Source organism: Coffea eugenioides, chromosome 1, assembly GCF_003713205.1.
Source record: "Coffea eugenioides isolate CCC68of chromosome 1, Ceug_1.0, whole genome shotgun sequence".
Lineage (NCBI taxonomy): Eukaryota > Viridiplantae > Streptophyta > Magnoliopsida > Gentianales > Rubiaceae > Coffea > Coffea eugenioides.
Genome location: NC_040035.1, coordinates 50650493 through 50664984, shown reverse-complemented (window position 1 = coordinate 50664984; position 14492 = coordinate 50650493). Strand labels below are relative to the sequence as shown.

At 36.2% G+C, this 14492-nt stretch overlaps 1 protein-coding gene across 4 annotated transcripts; it reads left to right on the top strand.

The window, feature by feature from the left end:
- Window positions 1-489: 489 nt before the first annotated feature.
- Window positions 490-13398, top strand: LOC113775360 (rab3 GTPase-activating protein catalytic subunit). 4 transcript variants are annotated; one of them, XM_027320218.1, is made up of 23 exons: window positions 490-745; window positions 902-1001; window positions 1306-1349; window positions 1498-1561; window positions 2083-2197; window positions 2286-2353; window positions 2458-2555; window positions 3396-3567; window positions 4545-4764; window positions 5100-5226; window positions 5462-5568; window positions 5721-5816; window positions 6508-6639; window positions 6763-6896; window positions 7165-7248; window positions 7368-7441; window positions 8940-9126; window positions 9217-9288; window positions 9965-10004; window positions 10870-11147; window positions 11846-12023; window positions 12110-12321; window positions 12694-13398. In XM_027320218.1, the coding sequence occupies exons 2-23, from the start codon at window positions 942-944 to the stop codon at window positions 12994-12996; spliced, it is 2865 nt and encodes a 954-aa protein (XP_027176019.1). In that variant the 5' UTR covers window positions 490-745; window positions 902-941; the 3' UTR covers window positions 12997-13398. The 4 variants fall into 4 exon arrangements, with proteins under 4 accessions (XP_027176019.1, XP_027176011.1, XP_027176004.1 ...); XM_027320210.1 differs by having other exon boundaries at window positions 839-1001; XM_027320203.1 differs by lacking the exon at window positions 490-745 and having other exon boundaries at window positions 765-1001.
- Window positions 13399-14492: the final 1094 nt, after the last annotated feature.

Sequence of the window (14492 nt, the reverse complement as noted above, 5' to 3'; positions counted from 1 at the left end):
TTTGTTGTTGTCTTACAATTTTAGCAATTTTTGTAGAAAAGTTTTGGTCACCCAAATAATAATATGATCAAAATGTAGGACACTTTACACGAGAATTGACTAAGTAGTTGATAACTAAAATACTACTGTTGATATGCTATAAGCGAGGGGAACAAAAGAAGTGCAATGCTTTCTCAAATTGACAACTTATAAAATACTGTTGGCATGTTAGAGCACAAGAGCGCTATTGCAATTTCTAAATTTTTTAAACAAAGTCAGCACAATACCTTTTCCTTTTTTTTTTTTTTTTTGTAATTTTTGGAACCTCTAACTCAGCGTACGAGAGACTCTAAGAAGGTCTTCTTAGCCACTGAGTCAAAAACGACAATAGACGAAATTAATTTTTTGGAAGGAAGGGACCGGAAAATCTGGAATAAACTTAAGCGTGCTCCAAGAGCAACCATTAAACCAGGTTAGGAAGCGCGGATCGCATACAGCGATGTGCAGAATTACACAAGCATCTCTTTTGGGAAAGAACAAAAATCGGGGGCAGTAGACGATCAAGATTTACAACGAACGAGGCTGGCAGTTACAATTCTTGACTTCAAAATATGATGTGGCGCAAAAGGTCCCGTCTATTCTACACCCAGCCGCGTACGATACAAGCCTCGAAAATATAAACGCCGTCGTTTTAATTTCTTTTCTCTTTCATCGTCCGAGTGAAAAAAGTTCATCCGAAATAGATCTCTGATGCGTATAATCTCAGGTGCGGTTCATATTTCCTCCTGCTGACTGTTCCTCCTCCATTGCGCTCTTTAGATCCTCCCACCCTTATTTTTCTCTCTTCTTTGGTTTCAAGATATCCAAAGTTTGGATATTGCACAGATTGAAAATTTCAGACTGGTGTATCTCTGGAATTCAGGTGTTTCCTGCCTCAGTAGCTGACGTTCTTAGGCGTATCAATGGCGTCGACAAGTGACAGTCAGAGCAGTATTCAAGATGACGATGATCAAGAAGAAGAGGCACTTCTTTCTGTCTTTCTTTATCTATTTCTTTCTTACCATTAAACCAAACGGTTAAATTTGCTACTTAATGTAGTAGTGCAGTATTTTTTTTTTTTTTTGTGATTTTGTGAAATTGAAGTATTAGTGGCTGGCGATATTCATATTGAGCACAACTGAACTTAAACTACCAATTTTCTTCCTATACACTGAGAATGAATTACTTCTTTACAGGCATTGCCCGTTTATGAAAATTTTTTTTCCCCATTTTGTTGAATCCCTGAGCTAGAGAGATATATACTTTTCTTTGGTTAAATTTCTGCAGATTGAGCATTTTGATGACTTTACTCTAGCCTCCTCGTGGGAAAGGTAGCCTTTATCAGCTATTGGTGATCGACTCTTCACCTGCTTCAACTCTTGTTAATTTAATATCTTGCTCGTTGCTTACATTTATCTGGAGCTTAAATTATGTGTTGGAAATGATGTGTTTTAGACTAATTTTGGGTAAACGTTGCAGGTTTATATCTGAAATAGAGGCTGTATGTCGGCAATGGTTGGCTACTGGTCCCAAAAATTTGGTGGTATGATTCTTATCACCTTTTTGACAAAGCTGTTCCCATGAATTACATGGATGTAATTTAGTCATGATCATCAAATCAACTGAGATTTCTCATGTTTGCCATATTGAGGATCAACTATCATTTATCAGCTAAACATTGGAAACTATTCAAGACAGAGAGTTAGGCTGCAAAATCACATTCTCAAAGAAGATACTGCAGGCTCAAAGAAAATCTCTTTTTATTGTCTTCTTTTGTTTATTTTAAATGTTTTGGGACAATTCAACTTACAACAATCATCCTTTTACTAATTTGCTTGTTACCATGTCCGAGTTAGGAAACAAGTAGTTTTTGGTTCTCAGGAAGTGTTTTCTCTCTGCTGGTACAGTCTAATTTTTGTTTATCTGTCTTTATCTGCAGAATGACTAATAGAAACTTTTTCATTTTTTAAATTCAATCATATGATCCTTTTCAATTACAAATTTAGGGGCTTTCTGATTGCATTATAATTTTGGACCTCCATTTCTCTTGCCTTTCAATAATAGAAAAAAGATGCAGTTTGTTTGGATTTCTCCAAGAACATATATAAGGTCAGATCAGAGTTGAAATATGCTATGAAGAACTACAGCATGGAATACTATTTTGAACCCTTTAATGATGGTAAGAATTATGACTTTCCCATGAAGTTTAGTTTCAGCTCATGAGCAAAACCTATTTCGAGCTTTTCCTAAAGTTGGAATTATTTCAGGAAAAGTTGCAGACTGGATTTCTACATCGCATGATCTGCAGCAATCTTTTGGGGTGAAAGACTTTCTGGTCTCTCTCTCTCTCTCTCTCTCTCTCCCCCAGTAATGTTTCTAAACTGCTGGTTTTTTCCTCTAAACATAAGTGCTTCACATTTGACCCTGTGTTTTCTACAGGTGATTGCTCCTCAAAGTGCTAGTGGTGTAGTTCTTGATGCACCAGAGGCTAGCAAGCTCTTAAGTGCAGTTTCAATAGCTATGTCAAACTCTTCCAGGTGTTTTTCCTGTAAAATTATTTGTCTTCTATGACTATTACGAACAATGTTATGGAGTCTTTCCTGCTTTTTTGGCTTACATCTGAATGTTGTTGTTGAAATAATCTGACATGATAAAGGGGTAATCCTCATGCAAGCTTTATAGAAAATATTGGAATTGGGTAACCATACATATCTAAGAATTATGGTTAAAAAAACAACTATTCTGTGACCTAAGGATAGATGGACCTTAAAGCTTCAAATTGCTCTTTTGACTTAGTTGAAGTACTGCCACTGAAGAGCTAGTTTTGGGACTATGCTTGTAGTTGACTTTGTTCTTTGTAGTAGGCTGTCAGATTTAGCGGAAAAGTAGTAAAGGACTTGCTTGAACATTACCAATAAGACAAGCTACCATCCATTACATGAACATTTTGTAGCTTAAAATTGCACAAAATTGGAAAAATTTACAGTTAAAGCAGAGAAAGATTAGTTGGCTTTATCAATTTGGAGATAGGAATCAATTTAAACATAGGATTCTCCTTGATGCAGTATCTGATATTTTTGACGTGGATTACTACAGCAAGTGCAAGAATGTCTTTGAAAAAGAATAGTGCAATATTCCTCTGTAATCTTAAGAAGGCTCCAAGCTGGTGTCCTGGTACAAAATCTAGTTGCTGACCTCTTGTACAAGATTCCTTTCCTCAGTTTGTTGATGATTTTTTCCTTTTCTTTTTTTAATGTTTGTTTCACTGATGTTGGCATTTAATGGTTGGTCATATGCTAACCAAATTAAGGAACATAATGTGAAAGGCTTGATATAAGACTATACATTAAAGTTGCAGTTGCCTTAAATTTATGCAGCTTGTGGCCAGCATTTGTTCCTGTACATGATCCTTCTCGTAGAGCTTACATTGGAATTCAGAATATGGGAACCATTTTTACTAGAAGATTTGAGGCAGACCGCATTGGTAGCCAAGTCCCAATAAAGCTTATGCATTTGGAGGGTTTGTACGAACTTTTTGTTTCTAAATTTGTAAGTTTTTCTATGGTCAGATGTTATGCTGGTATTTTCTAATATGAGAAGTTAGTTCTTCTATTGCTTTATTAAGAAGTTGCAGCCCAAGGGCATACATGGTTCATTGTCTTTGATCCGTTGGCTGTAATCTTCTTTTTACTATTCTTTCTCTATTCCTGTACCCTTTTACTATTCTTTCTCTATTCTTGTATAGAAAGAAGAAATTGTTCAAAAATTTGTCATGCAAATTGTTTGATATTATTTTGGGTTAAATACCAAAAACGCCCTTGTGGTTTGACTAATGTTCACTTTACCTCCCTATGGTTTGGAACCTACAATTTAACTCCCTGTCGTTTCAACTAAAGTGAAAGTCTAACAGAAAACATCTACAATAACGGTATTTCTGTTAGACTTTCACTTTAGGTGAAACGACAGGGAGTTAAATTATAGGTTTCCAAACCATAGGGAGGTAAAATGTACATTTGGCAAACCACAGGGGGTTTTTTGGTATTTTACCCATTCTCAAATGCACGAAACATTCTTCCAAGCGTTTGACTTATAGAGGGGCAATTTTGACATTTTCCTTTCAGACGTTAGTTTAGATGTTTTCCGTTAGACTTTTACTTTAATTGAAACGACGGGGAGTCAAATTGTAGGTTTCCAAACCATAGGGAGGTAAAGTGAACATTAGTCAAACCACAGGGGGGTTTTTGGTATTTAATCCTATTATTTTTTGTTGCATGAAGCGTCATTTTTGCTTCTAAGAGAGCCACTTCTTTCTACACACCTGCCATATAAATTCCAAAAGTTTCCTTTGATCATCTTCTTCATCTCTCTCTCTCTCTCTCTCAGTTTGATATCTTCCTTTTCTGTTTAGACTTCATCATCTGTATTGGCATCATTTGTTTTTTAATGTATTTAGCAAAAGCTTACGTTCCAGCATCAGTTTTTGGATGTTTAACCTATATATATACCATGTGTTCTCCATCTTGAAGGCGTATTCAACTGTGGACTTGTCAATGCATCTTTTCAAAGTCCATTTTAGGATGAAGCTAACCTACAGAACCCTTCCCACTGATGATGACCCTGAAGTACAGCAGGAATCTGAATTCCTGGAATCTGGCAGGCATTCTGAATTTGAGACTCATAACAAAATACAGTGGGATGATGATTGTCCTTGGAGTGAGTGGTATTCTGCAGAAGATCCTGTAAAAGGTGAACCTTCTATTATGAATATTTATTTAATTTTGTTGCTAATTTTAGCCCGTCGTGCTAAAAGTTGAGAATATTTAATTACTCTAAACCAAGTCAATATTTACCAGCTACTGTCAGATTTACTTGCTATGTGATCAAATGAATGCAATGTGCAATTGTCTTGTGGCCCAGGACGCTTGGTAGGTGATTGCAGTAATTGTTTGACTGTTATTGTGTTTCTCAAGACGATGGGAATCTCCAATAAAAATATGGAGCAGAAATCATAAGAGAATAGTTTTCTTTCTTTTTTGCTCTAGCTAGTTTTCTCATTTAAGCTGATTTTGCTTGGTGCACAGGACTGGAGCTCCTTACTATATGGTCTGAGAGAACAGTTGATACTTCTCTAGTTATGGCTGAACTGGAAAACGCTTCACCTCTTGAAGCTGACAAATGGTTCATATTTCCAAATTTGTCTCCTTACCTGTAAGAACTTACACAATAGATGACATTTGCAACATTTTGGTTCATTTTTAACTCAGACTTATTAGAACCCTTCACAATTTTAGGTTTAGTGTACAGGACTTCTTTCTATTTGTCTCTTTTAAAAGGTTCAATATCATCTTTTTTCTGCTACTCTACTATTTTGAAATCAAAATTTTACTGATATGGATTAAAGTTTGACTTAAAACCTTGTTATCAACAAATATATGTTCTGCAGAGAGACTTCAGATGGAAGCACCATAGGATTTGCTTCACAATTGCGCCTACTGGTTAACGCATTGGATTCGTCCTTGGGGGCTCAATTTATGGAGGATTTTGTTTCAGGTCTCAAAAACTTATATGCTGTTGTTAGTTATGTTGAAGGAGGAATTGATTTATGTCTTACATCTGAATTTACATATGTTTTACATATTTCTTTCTGTACTTTGCTGGACAATGTTGAAGATATACAGTTAATTTCTTTTTTCACTTTTTAGCAGTTGAAAATTCAGGCTCTGACAATATGAAGTCTTCAGCTGTTATACCTCCGCCCACAGTTCTTGATCGTGTGCTCAAAGATCTCTTTCATGAGGGTATGTATTTTTGTCTTTTTGCCAGCCTTTAGCAGCATTTTTGTGGGACAGCTATTCTAAGGTGGATCTAACAAAATCTGACTTGCTTTTTTTGGTAACTCACTATGTTGAGGTCTTCATGGTTATCTCTCTATCTCTCATTTAATATATCCTTTGAGAGATTGCTAAACAATTTTATTTTACATTTAGTTGTTGGAGGTGAAGCCATGTAAAAGGAATGGGTAATGGGGTTTGTCTCATTTTACATTTAATTGTTTTTGAGAGATATATCCTTCAACTGGTTAACCACTATCTGAATATGAAATATTCATGTTGCGAAAAAAAATTGAATGCTAGCGAAGAGAAGTATGATTTTTAACTATAACGGCTGGGAAGGCCAAGGTTAGCAACAATCAAGAAAATTGTTCAACTCCATTTTTTGACAATTTAAGTTACATTTTATAGTCTTTGACAAGGGACTTTATCCACCTTTTCTTTCTTTTCTCTTTAGTCTTAGAAAGCTGGGGTAACAAGACAACTTGCTGTCATTTTGGCGGGTCTTATTTTTATATGCATCCAGTGGAGTTTAACGAACCTCCATTATATGTTTGTAGATTTTTTGCTTATTCTAGTGTGAATTTTATCTTTAAATTTGTCTGCATATGAACTTAAAGGTTTCTATAATATCTATCTTGAATTGTTCATTGTGCAGATGCAGAAGTAAAACTTGATTTTGCTGATGCTGAGAATAAGAACTCTCGAGCTATTAAAGGAGCCCCCCTTGAATCTCTTTTTGCACAATTTTGTTTACATGCCCTCTGGTTTGGCAACTGCAATATACGTGGTATAATGTGTTCACATTAGTTCTTTTAAGATGTAACCTTTTCAAATGTTGTTGTCGTCTTCCTCTATTCCTTTCCATCTTAACTCTCTTTCTTCACTGTACTTTGATGGTTTTTACTATTAGCCATTGCTGTACTCTGGATTGAGTTTGTTCGAGAAATTCGTTGGTGTTGGGAAGAGTCACAGCCACTGCCACGAATGCCAACCAATGGCACAGTTGATCTGTCTACCTGTTTGATCTACCAGAAGTTACACATGGTTGGTTCGATTAATTTAGATGCTTTACAAACAGATAAGGAATAACCAATCATTTCCCCTATAATCTGATTGGTTTTGATAACCATTTGAATTTGTTTCCATTTTAATCCGCCAATGGGCAACCATGGTAGCATTGTCTTCTTCTGTGTAATATTGTCCTAAGGATCTCTGACACAGTGAAGTGCATGTGGATTTATTTTCTCCTTCCTTTCATAATCTTAACAGACCTTGCTGAATCATCTTACTAAATTGTTAATCATGATATTAGCTTGCAATATGCATTGAGAAGAAGCATCAAGAGAACAAAGAACATCCAGATGTTGGGGACAAGAAAACTTCTCCTTACATTGAGGTACAATGATTCCCTTGTTTCCCTAATTTTTTCTTTTTATCATGATTTCTAAAGCATTTGACATCTTTAAAGCAACCCCGCTTCAAGCTTCTTAACTTTCTTTTCTGACTGAAATGCAGGGCAAAGCTCAGATTACTAAACAGTCATCTTCTTTACTTGAAGTGACTGAGGATTCTAGCGGAGAACGTGACAGGTAAAACCAAGTGGGAACTCCTATCTTAATGGCTTCCCAGCTGACCTTGTTGAGGACTAGAGTTCTTCGGACATTTACTTATAATTTTGTCATTTTTTGGTTGTCTTCTCAACATTAGAAGCACCGAAATTTTGGTTTTGGAGTTTTTTCACCATTGCTAGAACTATTATACTTGATTATTTTGCTCATCATCATACTTTTCCTTTTAAAAAGAAACAAAACAAAAATATTGCTGTAGTCTTGTAATGATTCTGTTGGAAGGTATTGTTGTTATGCCAAAGACACACACTAGGGATGCTGGGTTTTTTTCCCTGGGTTACATGGTAAATTTGCCATTTTTTTAAATTGATGCTTATGATGATGGAAGTAGACTTAAATTCTGGTGTGTTACAATTTCCATATCTGCGAAGCATTTTTATTCTACTTTTCAATATGTGCTCTTTATGAGGAATGCATATTTTATCTAATATAATTAAATGAGAAGTCAAACATACTACATGAAGCTCCTGGTATTTCAAAGTTATTAGTGTCCTGATAGCATTCCCTTGTCTGCAAGAAACTGTTGAGATCAAGTCATACCTTGCTAACGGAACATTGGTCATTTCCTTAGTTTCATAGATTATAGATCCATTATCAAATAAGCACATAGTAAAATGGATGTAATGGCGTGCTGACTTAAATATGAGTTAGTAAGTAAAGTAAGGGCGTCATAGAGAGCATTAACAACTATCTTTTTGAATATTAGTTTAAGAATTGAAAGGAATGTCATGCTTACTCATCAATCATAGTTTTGAAATTGTTGCACTATAGGCAAGGGAGCTAGATATCATAAAATTTGTTGTACACCATGGTCTTTAAGATTGTTAAATGCTTGTCAATCTTGAGGTTCTAGATCTTTCTTGTATTGATGTTTTGGGTTTATTTCCCTCAATTAATATGATGCTAGACATCATTGACTTGAAGAAATGCTAGATATATGTCAAAGGAGAGATAATGTTTCATTCTTTTGGTTGCTGAGCCAATAAAGTATGATGACTAGTCTAAAAAGTTTGCCCTTCTGTATGAATATAGTCTTAGGTCCTACTTTTGGCAAATGAAAGTGAATCGTAGATTTAGCTGTAATGGTCTCTCAGAGCAACTACATTTTAAGTTGTCTAGTCAGTCTAATATGGTGTTAGTCTTGTATAAGTTACGCCTCGACATGTTTAGTTATGGTTGTTCTGCATTTTCAATTTAGTTTCCTTGGTTTTGGTGTTCCCTTTTACCGTTCCATTGTTTAATAGCACTTTTGTTTGCTTGGCTTGCTCAGCTCCCTTTCACTCTTTCAATATAAGTAAAAAAAATATATGTATATACTGTCTGAAGAGTGAGAAAAAGAGTAATTGATCCGACTTTTTCAACACATGCAGCTTAGATTAACTTTGATGCTGATACTTGCAGCACTTAGATCTGCTTGCAGCACCTGAATTTAATCCAGTAATTCATAATTATCGTGCAGCCTAACAGCTAGAAATGATTTGGGAAGCCATGGAGTTGCTACATCTTTGTCCAATTCTGAGCAACAGAATTTTGCAAGCCCTACTGACACAAAGTTGTCAGAATACATCAGGATGGGATCAGCTGGCGTTGTGGGGTCCACGATGCTTTTGAATTCATGCCAGCAAATGCATGCTCCCTTCACCCAGGTTTATTTGATTTAAGTGGTTTTCTTTGTCCTATTTGCATTTCACTTTCCATCTTCTCTCTTGTAGATACTAATGCTGAAGCTATCATAGGATCCACCTCTTATGACAGAAGACATGCATGAAGAACGACTCAAAGCAGTTGAAGCATTTGGCGATTCATTTGTAAGCTTGAAATTCTCTTATTTAGAACTTTGTTTCCTCAAACTATCCTCGCACTTGCATGAGATGGAATTTCTGTGTGAACTTGAATTATCATTAGCATTATGGGGATGAAATAGGAATTCTACTTTCAGTAGATAGGTAACACTTATGGCATTTATTATTTGTTGTTTGGATACTTTGTCCTCTTTTGACTTTGTCTGTAGGCACAGATTACAGATGATAGGTACCTGGAAGTCCTCTTATGAATTGATATGTCCATGTACGTTTTTTAAACAGAAGAAAGGGGGAAAAATCAAATTCCAACTGAATATACAGTGTCTTACCTGTCATGAATAATATCAAGCTAAATAAGTCTGTTTGCCTAATGTTCAATATTTTGTGGCTGATAATAATATATTGTAAATGGTATTCACTTGATATGTCTTAGAAAATATTGATACTTACAGATCCTAATAATATACTTCGATGAAGATTTTTAAGCAATTCTACTTTTGTTGAACAAGTCACCGATAACCTTGTTTCTGTTATGCTAATTTTGTGTAGTTCTGAAACTTTATTTCATAATCAATTACATCATCTTTTGTAATATGCTTAAGTTCTTGTTGCATGGTTAAGAATGTGTAAAATTAGAAAAAAAATATTTGTATAACAAATCATTGTTGCGTTTTGATTACAGAGCTTTTCTGCTCAACTGGAGAAGGAAATCTTGTCTTCAGGTAATAAAGACACTGTAGTTTCATTCTGCTTTCTGAGGACTTCAGTTGATCAAATTGTTTTGCATCTCAATAAAGAAAATATGGAGAGATGGTAATTTTCTCAATCACTTGGAAAAACAAGGTTACTTTTTCACTAGCAGGAAAAAGGGTGAACAGTAAAAAGAATTATGAAGCATTTAGGTGTTTCCATATAGTGATGTGGCTATAGGATTTTGGCTTTTGGTGGGTTGTAAAATTTTTGGAGGCATTTTGGAACTTTAAATGCTGAAAGAATAGTTGATATCTTAGAATGTCATCTCAATCTTCGAGTTCTCTTTCCAAGTTGTGGTTTGTTTTAAAAACAACAAACATAAGCTTCTATTTGCTGGAATAATCCTGTACATACATTGCTGCTGTGTGATGTTAACCGCACTTTATATCTCTTCCACTATGTGATTTGAAATTTCTTGATCAGCATGTGAATATTTAAAGTTGGTGTTTCATCATTATTTTACCATTCAACCAGTGCTATATGTTATCATTCTTCACACAATTTGGTGCTATGAGGCTATTCTTAAATGGTTTTGTCCTGGGTGTTTGAGTAACATCTCGTTGGCAAAGAAGTTCATATCCTTGTTCTTTCTAAAGTATTTTAGCAAGTGGCATGTCTTCCCGTCATGCTGTAATTAATTGATCTTTTGAATAGCTTCAGAATGGTAACTTACTCTTGAACATTATCAGAAGCAATGAAAATTACAGTCACGGTGAGAGACGAATGGCCAAGTTAGATGACCTATTCTTGGAGTCTGCTGTATAGATTGGAAGTCATGGTACATTTTGTGGATTTATACTTTCTGAGTTGATTTCTTTCTACAATCTGAACCAGACATGTCAGCATTTAAAGCTGCGAATCCTGATGCTGTCTTTGAAGATTTCATCCGATGGCATTCACCTAGAGATTGGGAAAATGATGATAATGGGAAGCTTGCAGTTTCTCAAGCTAAAGCAGGTGAAGTTTCAAAGAATGAGTGGCCTCCTAGAGGAAGACTTTCAGAGAGAATGTCTGACCATGGGAGTTCATGGCGAAAGATTTGGAATGAAGCCCCTTCATTGCCTGCTTTTAAGCAAAAGCCGCTTCTGGATCCAAACAGAGAAGGGGAAAAGGTATCTTTGAATTAATGATCAGATGTCATACTTCATGCATGTAGCATGTGTTAAAACTACATTTCTGCTCTGTGGACTAGTCTGATCATCTCTGACTTGCTGGAACCCAGCTGATTTTTCAATTTCGTAAATCTCAATGATGCAATTTCATGATGATTGGTTGTATGCCTGGTCAATTGGAAGCAACATTTACTGGGTAGTGTTCATATTTGTCTATGCTACAAGAGCTCCAATTCAGCTTGAACTAAGGTTTTTTTAATTTCCACATGTCAGTGCAACTAGGATAATATAGAGCTACGGCAGTTATCTCTTGCATAGTTTTATTTGGAAATGCAATAAATATGTGAAAAAGAAAGGTTTATGTGAATAAGGAGATTCTCTTGAAGCCAAGGTCCTGTAACTCCTCCAAGAAAGTTGTTTTCTTTGTTTACCTAAGCATCTAGCACTTCACCAGTCAGATTTGTCTAAAACAAGAGGCTGTTACCATTTTAAAGAACAAGTGCGACTGTCACAAGAACAGAAAATTTCCTTGTTTCACCTCGTGGTGTAGGATCATGATGCTCAACTGTTTCTTTGTCAACAGAACATGAGAGAGAGCATTGTATTTTTTGGATGCTCCTTTCCTGAGACAACGTGATTTTTTTATTTGTTGAGGATTTCTTTAATTGTTGAGAAGCTATCATTTTTCTTGAACTCAGGTTCTTCATTATCTGGAGACCATGCGTCCACATCAATTACTGGAACAAATGGTTTGTACTGCTTTTAGAGCAGCAGCTGACACACTAAATCGGACTGCATTTGGGGGCTTAAAGCTGATGACATCCAAATTAGGGCAACTTTACCTTACCATGGCTTCTACATTGAAATCTTTGCAGAGTATGCTTGTTTCTGTGCAAAGTCTATGCCTGTTTTTAGTAAATTTGATATGTGCAAAGCCTATGTCCTAACATTACTTATTGCAGGAAATAGCTTATCTGTTGACAGTGAGATTATTGAAGACCTGACAAGGCTATGTGTCATTTTTGAACACGTTGAGAAGTTACTGACCGTAGCAGCTTCACTTCATCGTAAGTTCTTGCAAGCACCACGGCTATCGGAAGCAATTTTCAGTGACTTCTACAACTTTTACCTTCCAAAAATGGGAACGGGTTCTGGGAGCCATGATATAGACAAGGTAAATTTCTTTGGAGCCTCTCTTTTCTCACACAAGCTTTTTAAACAGGTTTAATTCTAAGACAAGTCTTTGGAATAAAATTTACTACTGCAATTGCTTCTCTCAGGTCATATGCCTTTATTATTTCTCTTCTTCTATTACTCTTGAATATGAGATTTTAGTTAACGATTCTTAGCTATGCTTATTTGCCCCATCAAATTGGCCTTTGTGCAGTCCTTGGTAGTATCAAACTTTCTTAGTTGCATTACCACAATGCTGGCGCTAACACCCACTAACCTTTATAGCTCCTCTTCCTTCCTACTTTTTCCCTTACCTTTATCTCCTACTTTATGCTATCCATCATCTCTGATCCTGAATTTTGCCATCATGTAGTCGCAGGAGTTCACTAAGAAGCAACAAATAATGGCACGGGAGAAGGAAGTGGTCGCAAGCATGTTTACTCCGCCAACTGCCAATCAGTCTTGGAGGAAGGTATTAAGCCTGGGAAATCTTCTCAATGGCCATGAACCAATTTTGAGGGAAATAATATTTTCCAAGCGTGATCATGTTAGCGGAGGTTATTATGCTGGCAGCTATGCTGGGGGATATCCACAGGAGATAGAAACCTATCGGATGTATTTATGTGGCACCTCTAATGATCTCAGGGTCGCACTAGCCGTTGCATCATGTGACTGATATGTAACTGCAGATTCCACCTTGATAGCGAGTGTAGTAATAGTATTCTTCGGTACCACGTAAATACCATTCTTTGGTGCCGTGTATGTATTTATATTCATTCTAAATGTTATGATAGGTAATTTCAAAAATATAAAGAAAATGTGAGGAGATATATTTTAACCAAATCCCTCGATTTGAAGACCTGGTGCAGGCTTCTAACAAGAAAAAACAAAGAAATAGCAGTCTTGGTGCGTAGTAATTGAAATTTCGCATTCTTTTGGTGCGTTATCAATGCATGATTCTTCAGTTCTCAAGGCTCACTACAAGATTGAATGTAGGAGGAGGAGTGATGGTCAATTATGGGTGTAGTTGAACAGTTTGTAGGTATCAACAGCTTCCAAATGCTCCCCTATTGGTTCAAAAGAATTGCCTTCTTTAGATATGGATCAATATGTACAAATAAGAATGCTAGAGAGAGGATCAACGGTGACTGACAAATTTGGACATGCTCATCGGTAAGATAGAGTACGTACTCATCAGAATCCGGCCGACATGTGCACCAACTACGTGTCCCCGTGGATTACTTGTCTACCTTGATTAAAATCTGAAAACCTCCCCCAATTCATGGGACATGCAAGCTACCAGGCAAAACATTTCACTTTCATTCATCTGACTTCACTGGAACGTGTCATATTTCCGGCGAAAGATTATTGCTTCTGTAAAATGATTCATTAAGAACCACGTAGCGGAATGAAATGGAATAGTTATAGTGGTGAATAATCAAGCTTTTTTTTTTTTAATCTTTATACTTTTTGCTCTGGTTAAAAGAAAATCTATGGATCAATTGAATTTCGTCGAGAAAGCGCTGGTCAAGTGGTCAAAATTGAAACTCTAAAAATTAAAGATTATGGACATAAATCCCCTTCCTCCTTCCTTTCCCAATTTATAAATCCTATGCCTTCCCTCCATAAAAAAAAAATGTGAAGTTCGAGTTATGTACTATAACTTTCCCTTCTTCGAAATTGACTTTTCGAGGTCTCTTATCATGGTTTCTTGAAGTACGAACGCGTCCTATATGGAGTATGATGCCTCTCTATGCCAATAGTGTCACGAAGCGAAGAGGAACTTTAATTGGTGCGTCAATTGGGCTCTATCCAAACAAAATGTCAGCATCTACTGATGGCACAATTCTTATAAAACGAGGCGAGGAACGATTAGAATATCTCTACTGAAAGAGGACTACTAAGGACCCTCCGGCCCTTAAATGGGCCCAAGGCGAAAAGCGTAAAAGCTTTTGTTCGACGACTAAAAACCCACCAATTCCCACCCATTCACAACCCGGCGGGAATGCATATGTGTTGTGCATGTAATTAAATTTGAGTAAATCTTGTACTATCATATAGATGAAATTGAGATTTGAAACTCAAATTTAGCATACGTGACATTCATCCGATCATCACAATGTATACACTGTGAGTATACGGAATATTAGACCTTTAAGTTTTCATATATTT